The 15,067-nt window shown below is 45.9% G+C and overlaps 1 protein-coding gene across 1 annotated transcript in view; it reads left to right on the top strand.

The window, feature by feature from the left end:
• Positions 1–356: 356 nt before the first annotated feature.
• neurl4 (neuralized E3 ubiquitin protein ligase 4) overlaps positions 357–15,067 on the top strand; it is a 20,156-nt gene continuing 5,445 nt past the window's right edge. The window contains exons 1-23 of the mRNA XM_044098124.1: positions 357–674; positions 5,101–5,623; positions 5,705–5,770; positions 6,420–6,880; positions 6,950–7,061; positions 7,134–7,222; positions 8,543–8,615; positions 8,697–8,970; positions 9,048–9,229; positions 10,176–10,261; positions 10,349–10,511; positions 10,600–10,810; positions 11,585–11,661; positions 11,774–11,852; positions 11,948–12,117; positions 12,553–12,681; positions 12,764–12,909; positions 12,990–13,208; positions 13,290–13,388; positions 14,123–14,275; positions 14,364–14,531; positions 14,608–14,766; positions 14,862–15,041. Coding sequence (XP_043954059.1) covers positions 510–674; positions 5,101–5,623; positions 5,705–5,770; positions 6,420–6,880; positions 6,950–7,061; positions 7,134–7,222; positions 8,543–8,615; positions 8,697–8,970; positions 9,048–9,229; positions 10,176–10,261; positions 10,349–10,511; positions 10,600–10,810; positions 11,585–11,661; positions 11,774–11,852; positions 11,948–12,117; positions 12,553–12,681; positions 12,764–12,909; positions 12,990–13,208; positions 13,290–13,388; positions 14,123–14,275; positions 14,364–14,531; positions 14,608–14,766; positions 14,862–15,041 — 3,984 coding nt within the window. The 5' untranslated portion in view covers positions 357–509. The remainder of the gene's footprint in view (positions 675–5,100; positions 5,624–5,704; positions 5,771–6,419; positions 6,881–6,949; positions 7,062–7,133; positions 7,223–8,542; positions 8,616–8,696; positions 8,971–9,047; positions 9,230–10,175; positions 10,262–10,348; positions 10,512–10,599; positions 10,811–11,584; positions 11,662–11,773; positions 11,853–11,947; positions 12,118–12,552; positions 12,682–12,763; positions 12,910–12,989; positions 13,209–13,289; positions 13,389–14,122; positions 14,276–14,363; positions 14,532–14,607; positions 14,767–14,861; positions 15,042–15,067) is intronic.

The following is a 15,067-nucleotide window of genomic DNA, read 5'->3' as shown; positions in this document are numbered from 1 at the left end:
GATGTGCCTTATTAGGCTGGATTAAAGGACATTGAACACAATGTGAGATAAACTCTTTAAGTACAATGCTTATAATTGCATGAAAAATGTGCACACAAGATTATTTGTGCACAACTGTGCACAAATAATCTTGTGTTCACATTCATTTAAAAGCACTCATTGCTTTTAAATGAATGTGAACACAAAACTGTGCAAAGACAGCCAACAGGATTATGAAATTACTTCATAATTTCCGGGTTTAAAAATGCGCGCATTATATATTTCAATTAAATGTCGAAAACATAGAAACATGTTTTACTTAGTTAAAAAGGCCACAGATATAAATATTTATTTAACAAAATATATGTGTATATTTAATATGCCCTCGATTACCAGAGCCATTTCTTTATATACGGCACTGTTGACAGCTCAGTTGATGAAAACAGCATTGTCATGACAACTACACTGCCGCTAAGATAAGGGTGCTGTCGCAAAGCCGAGGTGTCGTGAATCCTGGCCGCCCCCTGAAGATGGCGGCGGAGCTGCATCCGCGGAGCGGAAAGCTGATCGGCCTGTCCAACTCGAACCGAACAGCCCGGCGCAACCAGCCCGTCCAGGAGTTCAACCACGGCCTGGTGCTCAGCAAGGAGCCCCTGAGGGACCGGGATGTCTTCACCGTCCGCATTGACAAGAAGGTAAACAAGTGCAGGCCCGCCGCTGGCTGTCCTGAGCAGAGTGAGAGCGCTGCTGGTGCGGCTGAGCCGGGGGGTCTGTCTGTGTGTGTCTCTGGCCGCAGTGAGGGGCTTCAGCCCCCCAGCGATGTTCAAACAGCCTGACAGCCTCCGCAGTGTTTAGTGAGCGCCCTTCCGTCAGCGTACTACATTATCGGAGCCCTCAGAGGGGGAACAGTGGCTTCATAATCAGCCTCAGAGAGAATATACGTTGAACGGATCACTTACACGAGCGATAACCGGCCCGAGTAGCTTCGGTACCGTCAGTTAGCCGCGCTAATGAGCCCTTAGCAGGAGGGGCTGTTCGGGGCGAGCCTTTCTGGAAGATACCATGGAGGGTCTATGGAGCCCAACCCAGAAGTACAGCTTTCACTTCTGCCTAGCAGGAGCTTAGTTGGGCTGGTAAACAGCTTTGTTCTGATGGGGTCGGTGTGTCCTGGTGGCTCTGCGGGGCTTATCTCACACCGGGTTACCGTCTCTAACAGCGAGGCTGTCTGAACCGACACCGATGGGCTAACTGTTGTTAACGACAGCCTGTTATCACCCATTAATTACGGCTGCTGCAATCATGACTTCCTGGGGTTTTATCCTGACAGTCATATTTTCTAGAGAAAACAATTATTTGTCAGAATTTTTCTCTTCTCGTGACAATAATATATTTAGCCTATTGGATGGAGTCTCTGCAGAAGAGACCCATCCTTGACCCGGAGACTGGTGCCCAAAGGTCACACAGACAGGCATCCAAGCTTGAAGTGTTTCGATTATTTCCATGAGTACCACAACGCATGGAGCTCCCTTTCTGAAGTTATAGTTTTTAAATTAAACTGAAAAATCTTCAAGACTATTCCCATTTTTGCATATAACTCCAACCTTTATCTGACTTTGTTTTTCTTAATGCTAATTTTAAAAAAACAACAACAAAAAAATCAGATTTAGAAAATGTAATTGAGGTTTTCTTTTCAGTATTCGATCCACTGATATGAAGCAACGAAGGGGAAATGAACTGATGTCGATCTCAGGCCACATGACTGGTGCATCTCTGAAAATTTACTTAGTTTTGTTATTTGAAAACGCACAATATCTCAAAATAAACCACGTTAAACACTTACTCCACTAACTCTACTTGCCATTTATTTAAATAACTTATTGTGGATAAGTTGTTAGAAGAGAGTCACATCTACAACATGCAGATTAGCTGTTTAAAGATGATAGAACCACAATAGAGACATTTGTGGTTCAGTATTTATGGATTTTTCTGTGGAATGTGACGCCACATGATTTTTTTGTAGAGTTTGACTAAAATACTCAAAAGAAGATGCAGGTAAAATACATAAAGCAGCAAATACAGAAGACTTAGTCATTTTTCTTGCCGTCGACTGGCTAAAGAGTAGAGATAATACTGTAAATATTAGCTTCTGCCGTAGTGCTAAAACGGTTACCACTGTGCCTATTTATGTATATTAAGGTATGTTTATTGTTTGAACAATTGAAATAAGCAGTTATAGAGATTTTTTGGGGGTATCTCAAGTATTTGTGGATTTGAATGTTGCATATAAAACCAGTCAGTCAGAGAGGAATCAAGTCAGTTGAGGTTCTGGATGCGGTTCCAGTCATTGTTTCCACGGTGACATCTTCAGGAAACTTCACAGTCTATGTTGAAATCTCTGAAAAGTTGATCGTCCACCATAATGCCTGGCAATTGGCTCCCTTCGTCTCCCTCCTGTGATGTCATCGACCCAGATGGTCACTAAGCAGAATGTGTTTTTTTTTCCTTTTTTTTTTTTCCTGCTCATTTCAAAATGATGTACTTTGTTAAATCCATACATCATTACCCAGATTTGTTTCTATAATCACTATGTATCAGTTGAAGAAAAGAAAGACCTCTAGGTAGTATCTTTAAAACTTGTAAATCTTTTCATAAGAACAGATGTTGAGCGAGCGCTTGACCTCTTTCCTCTATATATACTGTCATTTCTATGTCGGTGACAATGTTTTATTTTTGAGCAGCAGCAGCGTATCTCTCCACAGCAGAGCTTTTTAACAACACATTAGCTGTGAACTTGTGACAATACCAACCAGACCACACACACTCCCCTCCTACATACAGAGAGATTTTCAGAGCTTCTGCAGGGGCCCCAGAAAAAGAAAAAACATCTGGCCTAAGCCTAATGGCACCTGCTTAGCGGCGTGTAAATCATTATGCATCCCTCACGGCGCGGTGCGCGCGCTGTCTGATATGGAGTCTCGTTATCGGCCTCATGACTGGATGAAAATCGATTCTTCCTCCATCACAAAGCGCCGGCTGCTGCGTGACTGAAAACTCTGTGAACGGGGATCCACTGAGCGAGCAGCAGGGGAAGACGGGAGGTAAATGTAAACAGCCGGACGCAGCCAAAGATTTGGCGCTGTTGTGTGAAAATTAGTTTGACAGGAAGTTGATGTGTTATATAAAATCTTGTTAGAGAAAATTGACACTCCATCAGTATTTTCCATGTTTTTTGCCGTTACAGCCGGACTTACTCAATGCCACGCAAAAGTGTTAAGCAGAGCCCAAAGCATATATGACAGATAACTATCTGAAAAGTGTGGCGTGCGTTTGTTTTAAATTTTAGCAGGTGAGAGTTTATGTGTCTACATGTGCACAGCTGGTAGAAACCTCCCCTAATACAGTGACCAGAGTGTAAAGGCAGCAAAAGAGATAAAGTTCTATTAAATCAGTGCAAAGACATATTTGAGTCTTCCCATGCGATATCAACGTCCAAAAGCAGCAAATGTGTTTGTTATTAATGGCTGCGATGAGTGTGGGAGATTAGCAATAAGTCAGATTTCCTTTAGTCCAAACTCTTCTGTAATTCTGTTTGTTTAGCTCGGCTGCTCCACTGTTTATTCTTAGCTGTGCTTCTGAGAAATTTACACCCCATTAATTTTTCATCGTTTTAGAAGCTGCCCGGTTTCTCGGCAGCACTGGGATCCTCTAGTTATTTATCTATGAATGGAGGGAGAGAGACAGAAGACGCCCACAGAGCGGTGTGTTACATAAAGTAGTGAAGGAGATGTTGGTGACCCGGTCAGCTACTTCTGCACTTATTATTATTATTTTTTTTTAACCCAGATCTGCCCTCGTTGTAGAAGCTCTGCTGCCTTACATAGCAGCTCTGTGTGAACAGAAAGTATCGATTGAAAGGAGCGTTTCAATCTCGTCTCGGTTGTAAGCTGCAGAGAAAAATGTCCATAAAGCTTGTAGAGGTTCATCCGACGTGTTTCCGCCTACAAGTACGAAAAGACGTGAATCTCTGCTGTGTCTCCGCTGCCTCTGTGGAGCAATGAGAAAGTGAAATATTACCCCCCAGATATCAATACAGCAGTATCAGATTGTATCCAGCTTAGGATGAGTTTAGTGTTTCTGGGGAGAAATGGATTCCAGTTTGTCTGCGAGGTGATTTGAGTTCAAAGTCATAAAAAGTCAGCCTGGTCGGAGTAAACAGGTTCTCCAAAGGTAGCATCCATCCAGCCGTGGCTCCCGGTGCCCTTACTGCTTCTCCTCCTCATGTTTTCCTTTCTTGTTTCCTACTTTCTCCCTTTTCCTTTCATCCTTGCACCCTACCACGATTCCTTCCTTCTCTCTTGTGAATCTTGGTTTTCTTCCTTCTTTGTGCCCTACTGTCCTTTCTACCATTCAATTTCCTTGATCTTCTTTCTTTCCTTTTATTTATTTCTTTTTCCACCAATGTCTGTATTTCCTTACCTCCTTGTGTCCTAGCACCATTCCTTCCTTCTGCCCTCCTAATTTTCTATCCTCATCCTTATATCCTTCCTGCCTTCCTTATGTCTTGTCCTCCTTTACTTTACTTTGTCTACCTCCATTCCTTCTGTCTTTCCTCCTTTTTGCCTTCCTTTCTCTTTTCCTTTCTTCCATCCTTTTTTTTTTTTTAAACATAATTACTTTATATTTTAACCTGAACGTTAAGAGCCTCTTGGAAGTTGTCTGGAAAAATAGGTTTTGTTACGTGACGAAATGTGTATGAATATATCCACATCTGGAAATTTTGGGAAGCAAACTCCAGACTTTTCCAAACTTTCCTCTCTGTGTAAGGATCCTATATTTAGCTGCATTTCCATCTCTATCTGCTAGGATTTCAAAGGACTGTTTCCAGAGCAAAGCTACTAAAAATAAATTTTATGACCGCCATAAAAGCTGCTGACGGATGTTTTCTTCTTCTTTCTGCTCTCATCATGTGGTGTGGATGCTGTAGAATCGCTGCACAATTATTTTGCGTAAAAGTTTATTTAGGTTGTTTTATAGCCAGACTCCTCAGCAGTTTATTTATTTAACTTGTAAAATAATAATAAAATTAATAATAATGCTGTTTTTCCTCCGCCCCTCCATCAGGTGAACTCCTGGAGCGGCTCGATTGAAATCGGCGTGACGGCTCTGGACCCGGCCTCGCTGGACTTCCCCAGCAGCGCCACGGGGCTCAAGGGCGGCTCCTGGATCGTGTCGGGCTGCTCGGTGCTGCGCGACGGCCGCTCCGTCCTGGAGGAGTACGGCCGCGACCTGGACCAGCTGGCCGAGGGCGACCGCGTGGGCATCCAGCGCAGCTCCCGCGGGGAGCTCCACCTGTGGGTGAACGGGCAGGACTGCGGCGCGGCCGCCAGCGGCCTGCCGCCCAAGCTGTGGGCCGTGGTGGATCTGTACGGGAAGTGCACTCAAGTGACGGTGGTGAGCTGCGAGCCGCCGCCGCCCTCCGCAGAGAGCGAGAGAGAGACGATAGAGCGGGACGAGGAGGACGACGAGGAGGAAGAAGAGGAAGATGAAGAGGAGGAGGTGGTCGTGCGTGGGGGTCGGGACGATGGGGGGATTGCAGCGCTGATGAATGTGGCAGCGATGAATGGAATGGTGAACGGAGATGAAGGTAAGCCTGTTTTTAAACTTTGTCTTCCTGCGCCGTGATCTGGGCTTGTTTCCATGTCCTGTTTCAACGTTTTCCCTCCAGTGCCTGAGCTCAGCTGCAGCAACAGCCGGCCGGACAAGTTTCCCAACAATCTGGAGCCTGACGCTGGTGAGTAAAGCGTTGTCTGATTAAAGGGGCACCAGTAGCAAAATACTTCAACTTGGGTGTCAGCAGCTCCTAAAAACAGACCAGCTGCTTAAAAAACACCCAGATGGTTTTTAGTTCTTTTTTTTTTTTTTTGGTGTCTGGAAAATGAGCAATTTCAAAAACTTTTTGATTGTGGAGTCACAATGCTACCTAGCAACCCCAGCAAAGCTCAGCCCGTCACCCAGCAACCCTAGTGGAGCTCCAGCACGTTTGTCCAGCTGGTTTATGCATATTACAATCGCCGCTGGAAAAGACAAGCGTATTAGAAATCACTTGCTGAAATCATTCGCAGGAGGCTCTGCTTCTGCTTTTCAAAGATGTAAAGATGTAGAAATGTGCATCTGTTGGCAGCCATTTTTATGTGTGTGAATGTTGAGTTTGGGGGCGTGACCAGCAGCATCTCATTTGGATTTAAAGTGACGAGAGGCTCTAATACATCTCATTCTGCAGAGATCAAAGTGGACAGAACTGACCAGACTGGAACTTCATTATCTAAGAATAATTTACACGTTTTGTATCCCGACCTTTTCAAGGAAGCATAATAGATCACCTGTAAGGGTTTCGTAGTTTGATTTTTTTTGATAGCCGTTATCTTCTTGTCTCTGCTCAGTCCTCACAGAGCACCAGCTCTTCGACGTCTTTAACAATGCAATAGTTTCATTTTATCGCTCTGAAGACGAGAGAGGAGGGGAGGACGGCGGAGGAGGAGGCGACGCTGGAGGAGCAGGCGATGCAGGAACTGACTCTTCTTCCAGAGCGGACAGAGGGAGCAGCGGTGGAGGCGGAGCTCCGGCTAGTGGTGACAGCAGCACAGGGACAGCTGGAGGAGTGGGAGGGGGCGGAGACTGTGGGAACTCTAACAACAGCCCGGCCGGTACCGGAGGGGCGGCACCGGGGTCCGGGGCGGGCGGGGTGATGACCAACGATGCGCTGCTGTTCCACGAGAAGTGCGGCACGCTGATCAAGCTGAGCAACAACAACAAGACGGCAGAGCGGCGGAGACCTCTGGACGAGTTCAACAACGGAGTGGTGATGACCAACCGGCCGCTCCGGCACAACGAGATGTTCGAGGTGCGGCCCAGTACTCTGCCCCCATCTTCTGTCTTCGGGCTGAACGGCTAACGATGTCTCTGTTATCAGATCCGCATCGATAAGCTGGTGGACAAGTGGTCGGGCTCAATTGAGATCGGAGTGACCACGCACAATCCCAACAACCTGGACTATCCTGCAACTATGACCAATCTGCGCTCAGGTAACACCCTGCCTTCAGAGTCGATACTCACCACTTAGCAGAACATCTTTTTACTTTTTTTATCTTTATCAGGTACAATCATGATGAGTGGCTGTGGGATATTAACAAACGGGAAAGGAACTCGTAGGGAATACTGTGAATTCAGCCTGGATGAACTTCAGGTCGGTGGGAACATTCATCTCCTCTATCAGAGCATTTTTCACCCAGAACCTTTCGTTTGTGTTTGCACCGTCCACCTACATTACAGCCACGGATTCTGTGAGGATCAGTGCTCCTCTATGGGTCTTTCATGGCCTGTTAACAGAATAAATATATTTTGTTTGCAAAAACAATTTTCAATTAATCATCTTAATCTGATTAATCGATTATTGAAATAATTGTCAACTTTGTGTTGACGATAAAAAGCTTCTTCGTCTTTTGTATTTGTAATATTGCATAAATAGGTTTAAGTGGTTAAACTGTATTTAGACAGTTCCACAGGGTTTCCCACCGTGTATGATAAGCCTGGCGGGCCACCAGGCTTTACTTGGGCCCCCACTGGGATTTGCAAAACTTATTAAAAAAATAATATGGTTTTTTTGTTATTGCCTTTTTAAAGACTTTTTAGTTGGTGTTTAGTTATTCATCTTTCCAGTCTTCGAATAACGCATAATTATCAAGAGACATTTTCAAATTTCCTGTCAACTTTAAATCTTTTTTTAATTATTTATTTTTTGCGGGCGGCGTGCTGTGGTGGTGTAGGGGGTAGGGCAACCCACATTTGGAGGCCTTAAGTCCTCAACGCGGCCGTTATGGGTTCGATTCCCGGACCCGCCGACATTTGCCGCATGTCTTCCGCCCCTCTCCTACTTTAATATAAGGGACACTAGAGCCCACAAAAAGACCCCCTGGTGGGGGGAAAAAAAAACCCAACTTTAAATATTTTTTAACTCAAAAACACAACGGCGGGCTGGATGACTGCCCTAGCGCCCTGAGCACCAGGTTTAGCAAGTTTTCTAGGGGAAACTGTGGCTCCAATTTTATTTTATCTGCTTAATCGTCAGAATAATTGATTCCTAAAATAATTGTTAGTTGGAGCCTTAGGATCAAACCAATACAGCATTAAATTCAGACTGTCACAGTTTAAAAAAGTAAAGTTGAGTAAATCTGTGTCTGTAATGGTTTTTAGGATTGAGCGCATCAGGAAATCCTGTTCAACGTCTGAGAGGAAAGGCCGGCTCCTATTGTGAAATTTACAAACTGATTTTCAGTAATAAAACTATGGTTGGCGGTTCTGCTGTCGCAGTGATTGCGCTTTATAATTGAGAAAAACTTCATTACTCCCTCTGCTGTTTACTGATGTAGTCGGGTTCATCCCTGGTTCCTGCAGGGGAAATAACGTGATTAAAAGAACGGCCTCAGCAAACCTCCATGGTTCTTGCAATTGAAATGCGTCGCCTGTGTTTTCCTGTTTTTCAATTTTCTGCTACATGTCATCGTAGGAGGGCGATCACATAGGGCTGATGCGGAAAGCCAGCGGTGCGCTCCATTTCTACATCAATGGCATCGATCAAGGCAAGTCTCCTCAAGTTCCAGAGCATCAGCACTCGGGAAGCCCGGACGATGATTTGACAACGGTATGTTGTCGCTCTGCAGGCGTGGCGGCGGCGCAGACTCCCAGCGTGGTCTACGGCGTGGTGGACCTCTACGGCATGGCCGTCAAAGTCACCATAGTCCACAATCACAACCACAGCGAACGCCTCAGGCGCAACAACGCCATCATGAGGGCTCTGTCGCCTGATGTCGGCCGGCCGCGACCCGCTCTGGCCCTCACTCCGGACTCAGAAGGACCCGACCGTCTCCTGTTTCACCCCAACTGTGGACAGAAGGCGGCCATCATCTGCGACGGCAGGACGGCGCTGCGGCCGCAGTTAGTGCTTCTTCTTTTGGTTCATCATCTTCGCTGCAAGGATTTACTTTGAACTCGTGCTCTGCTGATGTTTTTAGTGCAACTGATGACTTTAACCACGGCGTGGTCCTGAGCAGCCGGCCGCTGCGCTCCAACGAGGTGTTCCAGGTCCGCATCGACAAGATGGTGGACAAATGGGCGGGCTCCATCGAAATTGGTGTCACGACACACAATCCCGCCTACCTGCAGCTGCCGTCCACCATGACGAACCTGCGGTCAGGTGAGATAACGGAAAGCTGGTCATCATAACCCTGTAGGTCGTTTCTTCTCTCCAGCTCACTCCACGTCGTTTCTCTGAGATCTAGAGACGCTCTGGCTTAATGGTGACTTCTGCGTCTACCGTTTCTGTGTTCATCCGGTCATAAGTTTCACATCATCTTTCAGCAGAAAGAGCAAGTCAGGTCTTGTATCTATCGGCCATTCACAATAAATGTCATCTCAAGGCACTTTACAATAAAAGTAATTTAATTCCACCCCAAATGGTCCTAGTTATCCAACAGTGCCGTGAGCTCAATTTCTAAGTCAAACTAGTTTAAAACTTTTCTATCTAAAGAAACTGAGCAGATTGTAGCATCCTCGCAGCAGAAGACCCATTTTCCCATTTTCAGCTTCTTGGTGTAGTCCAGCAGGTCTTGATATTTCGACTTCACGACGCCAAACATCCGAACAAGGATCACAGGGTTTTTTGGAAAAGAAACCGACCCACAACATTACATCTCCTCTACCGTAGTTGACACTGAAAACAAACAGCATGTCCATGTATTCCTTTTTTTTTCTTTTTTTTTTTTTGCACCAAAGCCTGCTAGAGTGTTTGATTAGAGGTGATTAAAATTTAGTTTTTCCACCAAAGTCCACAGCCTCTCAGCATCAGTCAAACTTCACATTTATATCACTATACTGGCTGCAGTTATATGTGCAGTTATGTTAATTATCTCTTCAAAATTTGTTCAGAGTTCCAAACTGAACAAATCTCAAAATAAAGCTTGTGCATTTCCCAAGTTTTCATTGTGAGATTACGCTCATGTAATAAAATGCGGTTTATTTTCTCCTCTTTTTTTATTATTAATAACGTTGCATATAATTATCTGTGTTTATTCAGCTGTAAGTTGAGGAGTTTTCAGTGCAGAGAGGCCTGATCCGTTTCCTGTGGGATGTTTTTTTTTCAGGGACGTGGATGATGACGGGTAACGGCGTGATGCACAACGGAACCACGATTCTGGATGAGTACGGACACAACCTGGATCGACTCAAAGTAAGAGGAGTTTTCTTTATTTTAAATCGGTCATCTTTCTGTTAAATTATGTTCTAGTTGATAAAACGTCGGCCCTTCCGCCTGCAGGCTGGGGACACGGTCGGAGTTGTCCGGAAGGAAGACGGCAGCCTGCATTTCTTCGTGAACGGCGTGGCGCAGGGCCCGGCGGCCTGGAACGTACCCCCGAACGTCTACGCTGTGGTCGACCTGTACGGCCAGGCGGCGCAGGCCACCATCATGGACGACATGGGTGAGACCCGGAGGAGCAGGACTGATGACCAGAGATGGTAGCGTTTGAGGAAAGCCTTGACCTGCTGTGTGTGTGTCTGCGGTTCCAGTGGACCTCCCTCCTCTACCAGAGGACAGCTCAGACGGCCCCACCGCCATGTCCCCTGGGAGCCCCTGCTCCGTGGCGGGGGCCTCCACTTCCACCGACCTGCGTTTCCACCAGCTGCATGGCACCAACGCCGTCATCACCAACGGGGGGCGCACCGCGCTGCGTCAGAACTGCCGCAGCGAGTTCAACGACGCCATCGTCATTTCCAACAGGTAACGGCATCAATGATCAGAACCTCAACTGTGGATAAAAACCTATTCAGACCGAAGATGTTTGAAGCTGAGATGATTTTAAAACTTCATGAGGTGAAATAAAACTTCTCCTTCCTGGTTCCTGGTTTATGCTGCAACTCATAAGGTTTTTAATAATGTCATAACTCACAGCTATTGTCTTTCTCAGAGACTATAATCAGGGAACCTCTACTGCATTGTTTAATAAGGACAGTAAGAATAAATTACAGCAGTTTTAAAGTTAATCCAGTTTATTTTTCTGCTTAACTTGATTAACTAACTCCCTAAAGGCCAAAATAGCTAAAATGGCTTTAATGTAAATATGCACCGTTCAGCTTAAAGATTTTGTTTTTATGTGGTATGAATAAATTCAACGCTCCTTTTTTCTATGCATCCGAGCATTTATGCAGCCATTTGTTCTCACATCCATCTATTAATCCATCTTTTCATCCATTCCCTCCTTTTCTCTGCTTTTTGTAGGTTGCATATTTGATGTCTGACCACAGTTTATAAAACTTTAAGTTCAGGCCCAATTTTCTGTGCTTCTAGTTTCTTTTAAAAACGATCTGCACTGTGAAGCGCGAAACAAGATTTTGAAACTCTTCTCTTTACATTGAGGATTATTCCTGTGTGTTTTGTTAGTTTTCTTTTGGTATTTATCAATATAGTATCTATAACGTGTATCAATCTATATTTTTGAGTAAATGTTGCGGTGAAGATGAGATTTTTGTTTTTGTTTTTTTCTCTTCTTCTCAGGTGCCTTCGGGATGGAGAACTCTTTGAAATTGTTATTCAGAAGATGGTGGACCGCTGGTCAGGTTCAATAGAAGCAGGTGGGATCTTCCTCTGTTTATAACAAGATGTTTTATTTTCCTCAGACTAATCCGGTCGGTCTGACTCTGTCCACAACGTAACATTTATCTGTGACTGTTCCTGTGCTACCAGGAGTGACCGCCATCAGACCGGAGGAGCTGGAGTTTCCAAACACGATGACCGACATAGACTATGACACCTGGATGCTGAGGTAAGAATGTGATATTTTACAAATGATTAAAATTACAAATTAGATCCAAACATTTGACTTTCTGTTGTTTTGTTTTGGTTTTTTTTCTCCCCCAGTGGAACCGCCATCATGCAGGACGGCAACACAATGCGCAACAACTACGGCTGCGACCTGGACTCCCTGACCACAGGCTCCCGGATCGGCATGATGCGCACCGCCAACGGCGACCTCCATTATTACATCAACGGCGTGGATCAGGGCGTCGCCTGCACGGGTCTGCCGGGAGGTAGAGAGCAACCGCTAACATACTTCAACCAAAGAGATGAAACTGGCTTTCGCTGGTGTAGGCGCCTGACGGAGCCATCCGCCTGCTAATGTCGACACCAGACTCGGGTCAAAATATTTCCACACAGCTCTGTGTGAAGTGTTGTCTGATTGGTCAGAAATGTGTTTTATGTGGAAATGCGCTCAGACAGCAGTGTTAATATTTTGTTTCAGCTAATGATTATTTTACAAAAACAAATAGAAAAACGGACAAGTAGACGGCCACAGTCTTCTGACCAGTCAGACGACACTTCGACCAGGGCCCAGTATCGAGGTCGACAGGTGGAAACCTCGCCAACAAAATGACGCAGTTTTCATCAAGCGTCTGCGTCAATGAGAGCCAGTTTTCTGCAGGTCGGCTGAAGGCTGTTGCCTGTACCTCTCATGTCTCTTCCAGAGGTGTTTGCTGTGATCGATCTGTATGGTCAGTGCGTTCAGGTCTCCATCACCAGCTCCTCCGGCCCGCTGGACAACAGCCTCTGCACCAGTAACGTCACTGAGAAGAGCTTCCCCATCCACTCTCCAGGTGCTCAGGAGGTTCTTTCCTGACGCTGCGTTGGGAAACCCTTCAGAGCTGCGTCCTTATGTCCTTTATTTTGTGCTTGCAGTCGCAGGCGTCGCCCATCGGCTCCACAGTAAGCATGGAAAGAACGTGGTGCTGCTGGGCGAAGGCTGCCAGGCCATCAGAGTTGGCGGCTACTCTCATGGCATCGTGTTCAGCGCCAAAGAGCTCAAAGCAGACGAGCTGTTTGAGGTTCGCTCACGCTTAACTTGGAAAGTAAAGATTCAGGCAAGCCAGCAGGTCGGGTCTTCTTCACCGGTTTCCTCCTGCAGGTGAGGATAGACGAAGTGGACGATCAGTGGTGCGGCTCGCTGCATATCGGCCTGACCACGCTGGCGCCTCCAGAGCTGCCGTCCTGCCCGCTGTCCGGCCTCTCCCCCTCCCTCCCACAGCTCCGCACCAAGGTCACCTGGCTGCTCTGCGGCTCCGAGGTCCAGCGCAACGGTGTTCTGCAGCGGCAGAATTACGGCTATTCGCTGGACCGGCTGACGGTGAGCAGCGCCTTCCGCCTTCGTTTGATTTATTATTCACTTCCAGACCTCAGAGGAGATGAAGTCTGAATGTGTTTCCAGGTGGGGAACCGCGTGGGCGTGAAGAGGTGCAACGACGACACCATGCACGTCTTTGTTGACGGGCAGGACATGGGACCTGCCGCGACCGCAGTCCCCAAGGTACAAACACCAGGGTGTCCGAATCCTTAAAGTTTTACTTTAATCTAAAACGAAGGCCTTCAATGTCTCAAATTCATTAAAAATATGTTAATCGCAGCTATTAAAACTATTTAGATTAAACCATTTCGTATAATCTAAATAGTTTGAGATTAAACTGTAACTCAACTCAAACTTGAGCAGTTTGAGTTGAGGTGGGCGGATCGAACAAAAATATCACCAATATCGATACAGAGTCAGTATTGGTGTCGCATCGATTCTGGCATAAGATTCCTAAGTTTAGTTTCAGATTCCCTTAAGAAATTTGATTTATTTTTCTGTCGTAGTTTCTCAAATCTATTTCAAAAAATGTTTTATTAATGGTTTTCTCAAATTATATATTTTTTGCTGTTTATTTTGGAAAATGCACAAAATCATGTTCATCTGTTATTGAAGTATTTTGTAGATGCCTATACATTTTTTAAAATTCTGTCTAAGATTGGAACAAAAATAAATTCAAAGACGGTTGGTTGTATTTTCAAACCTAAATAAAGGAAATTTTCAGTTTTTGCAATGCTTTATCGTAACTCGTAGCAAAAACTGCATTACAATGGCATCGTCCTCCAACCATTTCCTATATTTATTTTTTTCTGATCTCAAACTTAATTCAGGTTGGCCTTAAACAGACTTAAATTTGACTTGCTGAAACCTGAAAATCAAAACATTAGCAGTAAGCAGCGGCTTCTGGCTTCTTGCAGAATGTATACGCCGTTTTGGACCTGTACGGGCGGATAACGGCGCTGTCCATCGTCAGCTCCTCCCTGATGGAGGACTTGGAGAGCATCAAGGCGCCTTCGCTCACGTCGGACAGCTGCAGCGAAGGGGAGGAGGACAGCAGCCCCGTTAGAGAGGTGAGAGGCTGGAAGGAGAGAAAACAAATCAGAAGTTTTATGAAACGCAAATTGATTTGTTCGTGTCAAATGTTTTTTTTAAATCAAGGTTGAGAGTGAAACATGTTCCCTGGTGCCGACGGTCATGATGTTTCTGGAAAACCACGGCAAGAACATCCAGCTGTCCAACCAGAACCTGACAGCAGCCAGGGTTTCCAGCTACAACCAGGGCCTGCTGGTCACCGTCCAGCCGCTGGCGCGCCAGCAGCTCTTCCAGGTAGCTGCGCTGGAGTCAAATAAATACAATTAACGGCAGTTTGACTGAATGTCTCATGTTTTTCTTTGGGCACCAGTTTCAGATCGATCGTCTGAACCCGTCGTGGACGTCGTCTCTGTCGTTAGGGGTGATAGGCCACTCCCCTGACCGGTTAAACTTCCCCTCCACGGCCTGCTGCCTGAAGCGCTCCGCCTGGCTGCTGCAGCGCGACTCCGTCTTCCACAACTCTCTCAAAGTAAACACTCCGCAACTTGCCATTAGTCGGCAACGACCTTTCATTTCTCCATCGTCTGATTTCATCTTCCTGTTTCACTCGCCTCCACTCTTCAGATATGTGAGAACTACGGTCCTAACCTGGACACCTGTCCAGAGGGGACAGTGTTGGGTCTGCTGGTGGACACCAACAACTGCCTCCATCTCTACGTGAACAGCATGGACCAGGGCGTGGCGGCACAGGACATCCCCTCACCTTGTTACCCCTTCATTGACCTCTACGGCCAGTGTGAACAGGTTTTCTTATTTTCTTATTTAAAAAA

The sequence above is a fragment of the Gambusia affinis genome, linkage group LG18 (genome assembly GCF_019740435.1).
Source record: "Gambusia affinis linkage group LG18, SWU_Gaff_1.0, whole genome shotgun sequence".
Classification (NCBI taxonomy): Eukaryota; Metazoa; Chordata; class Actinopteri; order Cyprinodontiformes; family Poeciliidae; genus Gambusia; species Gambusia affinis.
The sequence above is the reverse complement of the archived record's forward strand: the minus strand, read 5'-3'. Positions and strand labels throughout refer to the sequence as shown.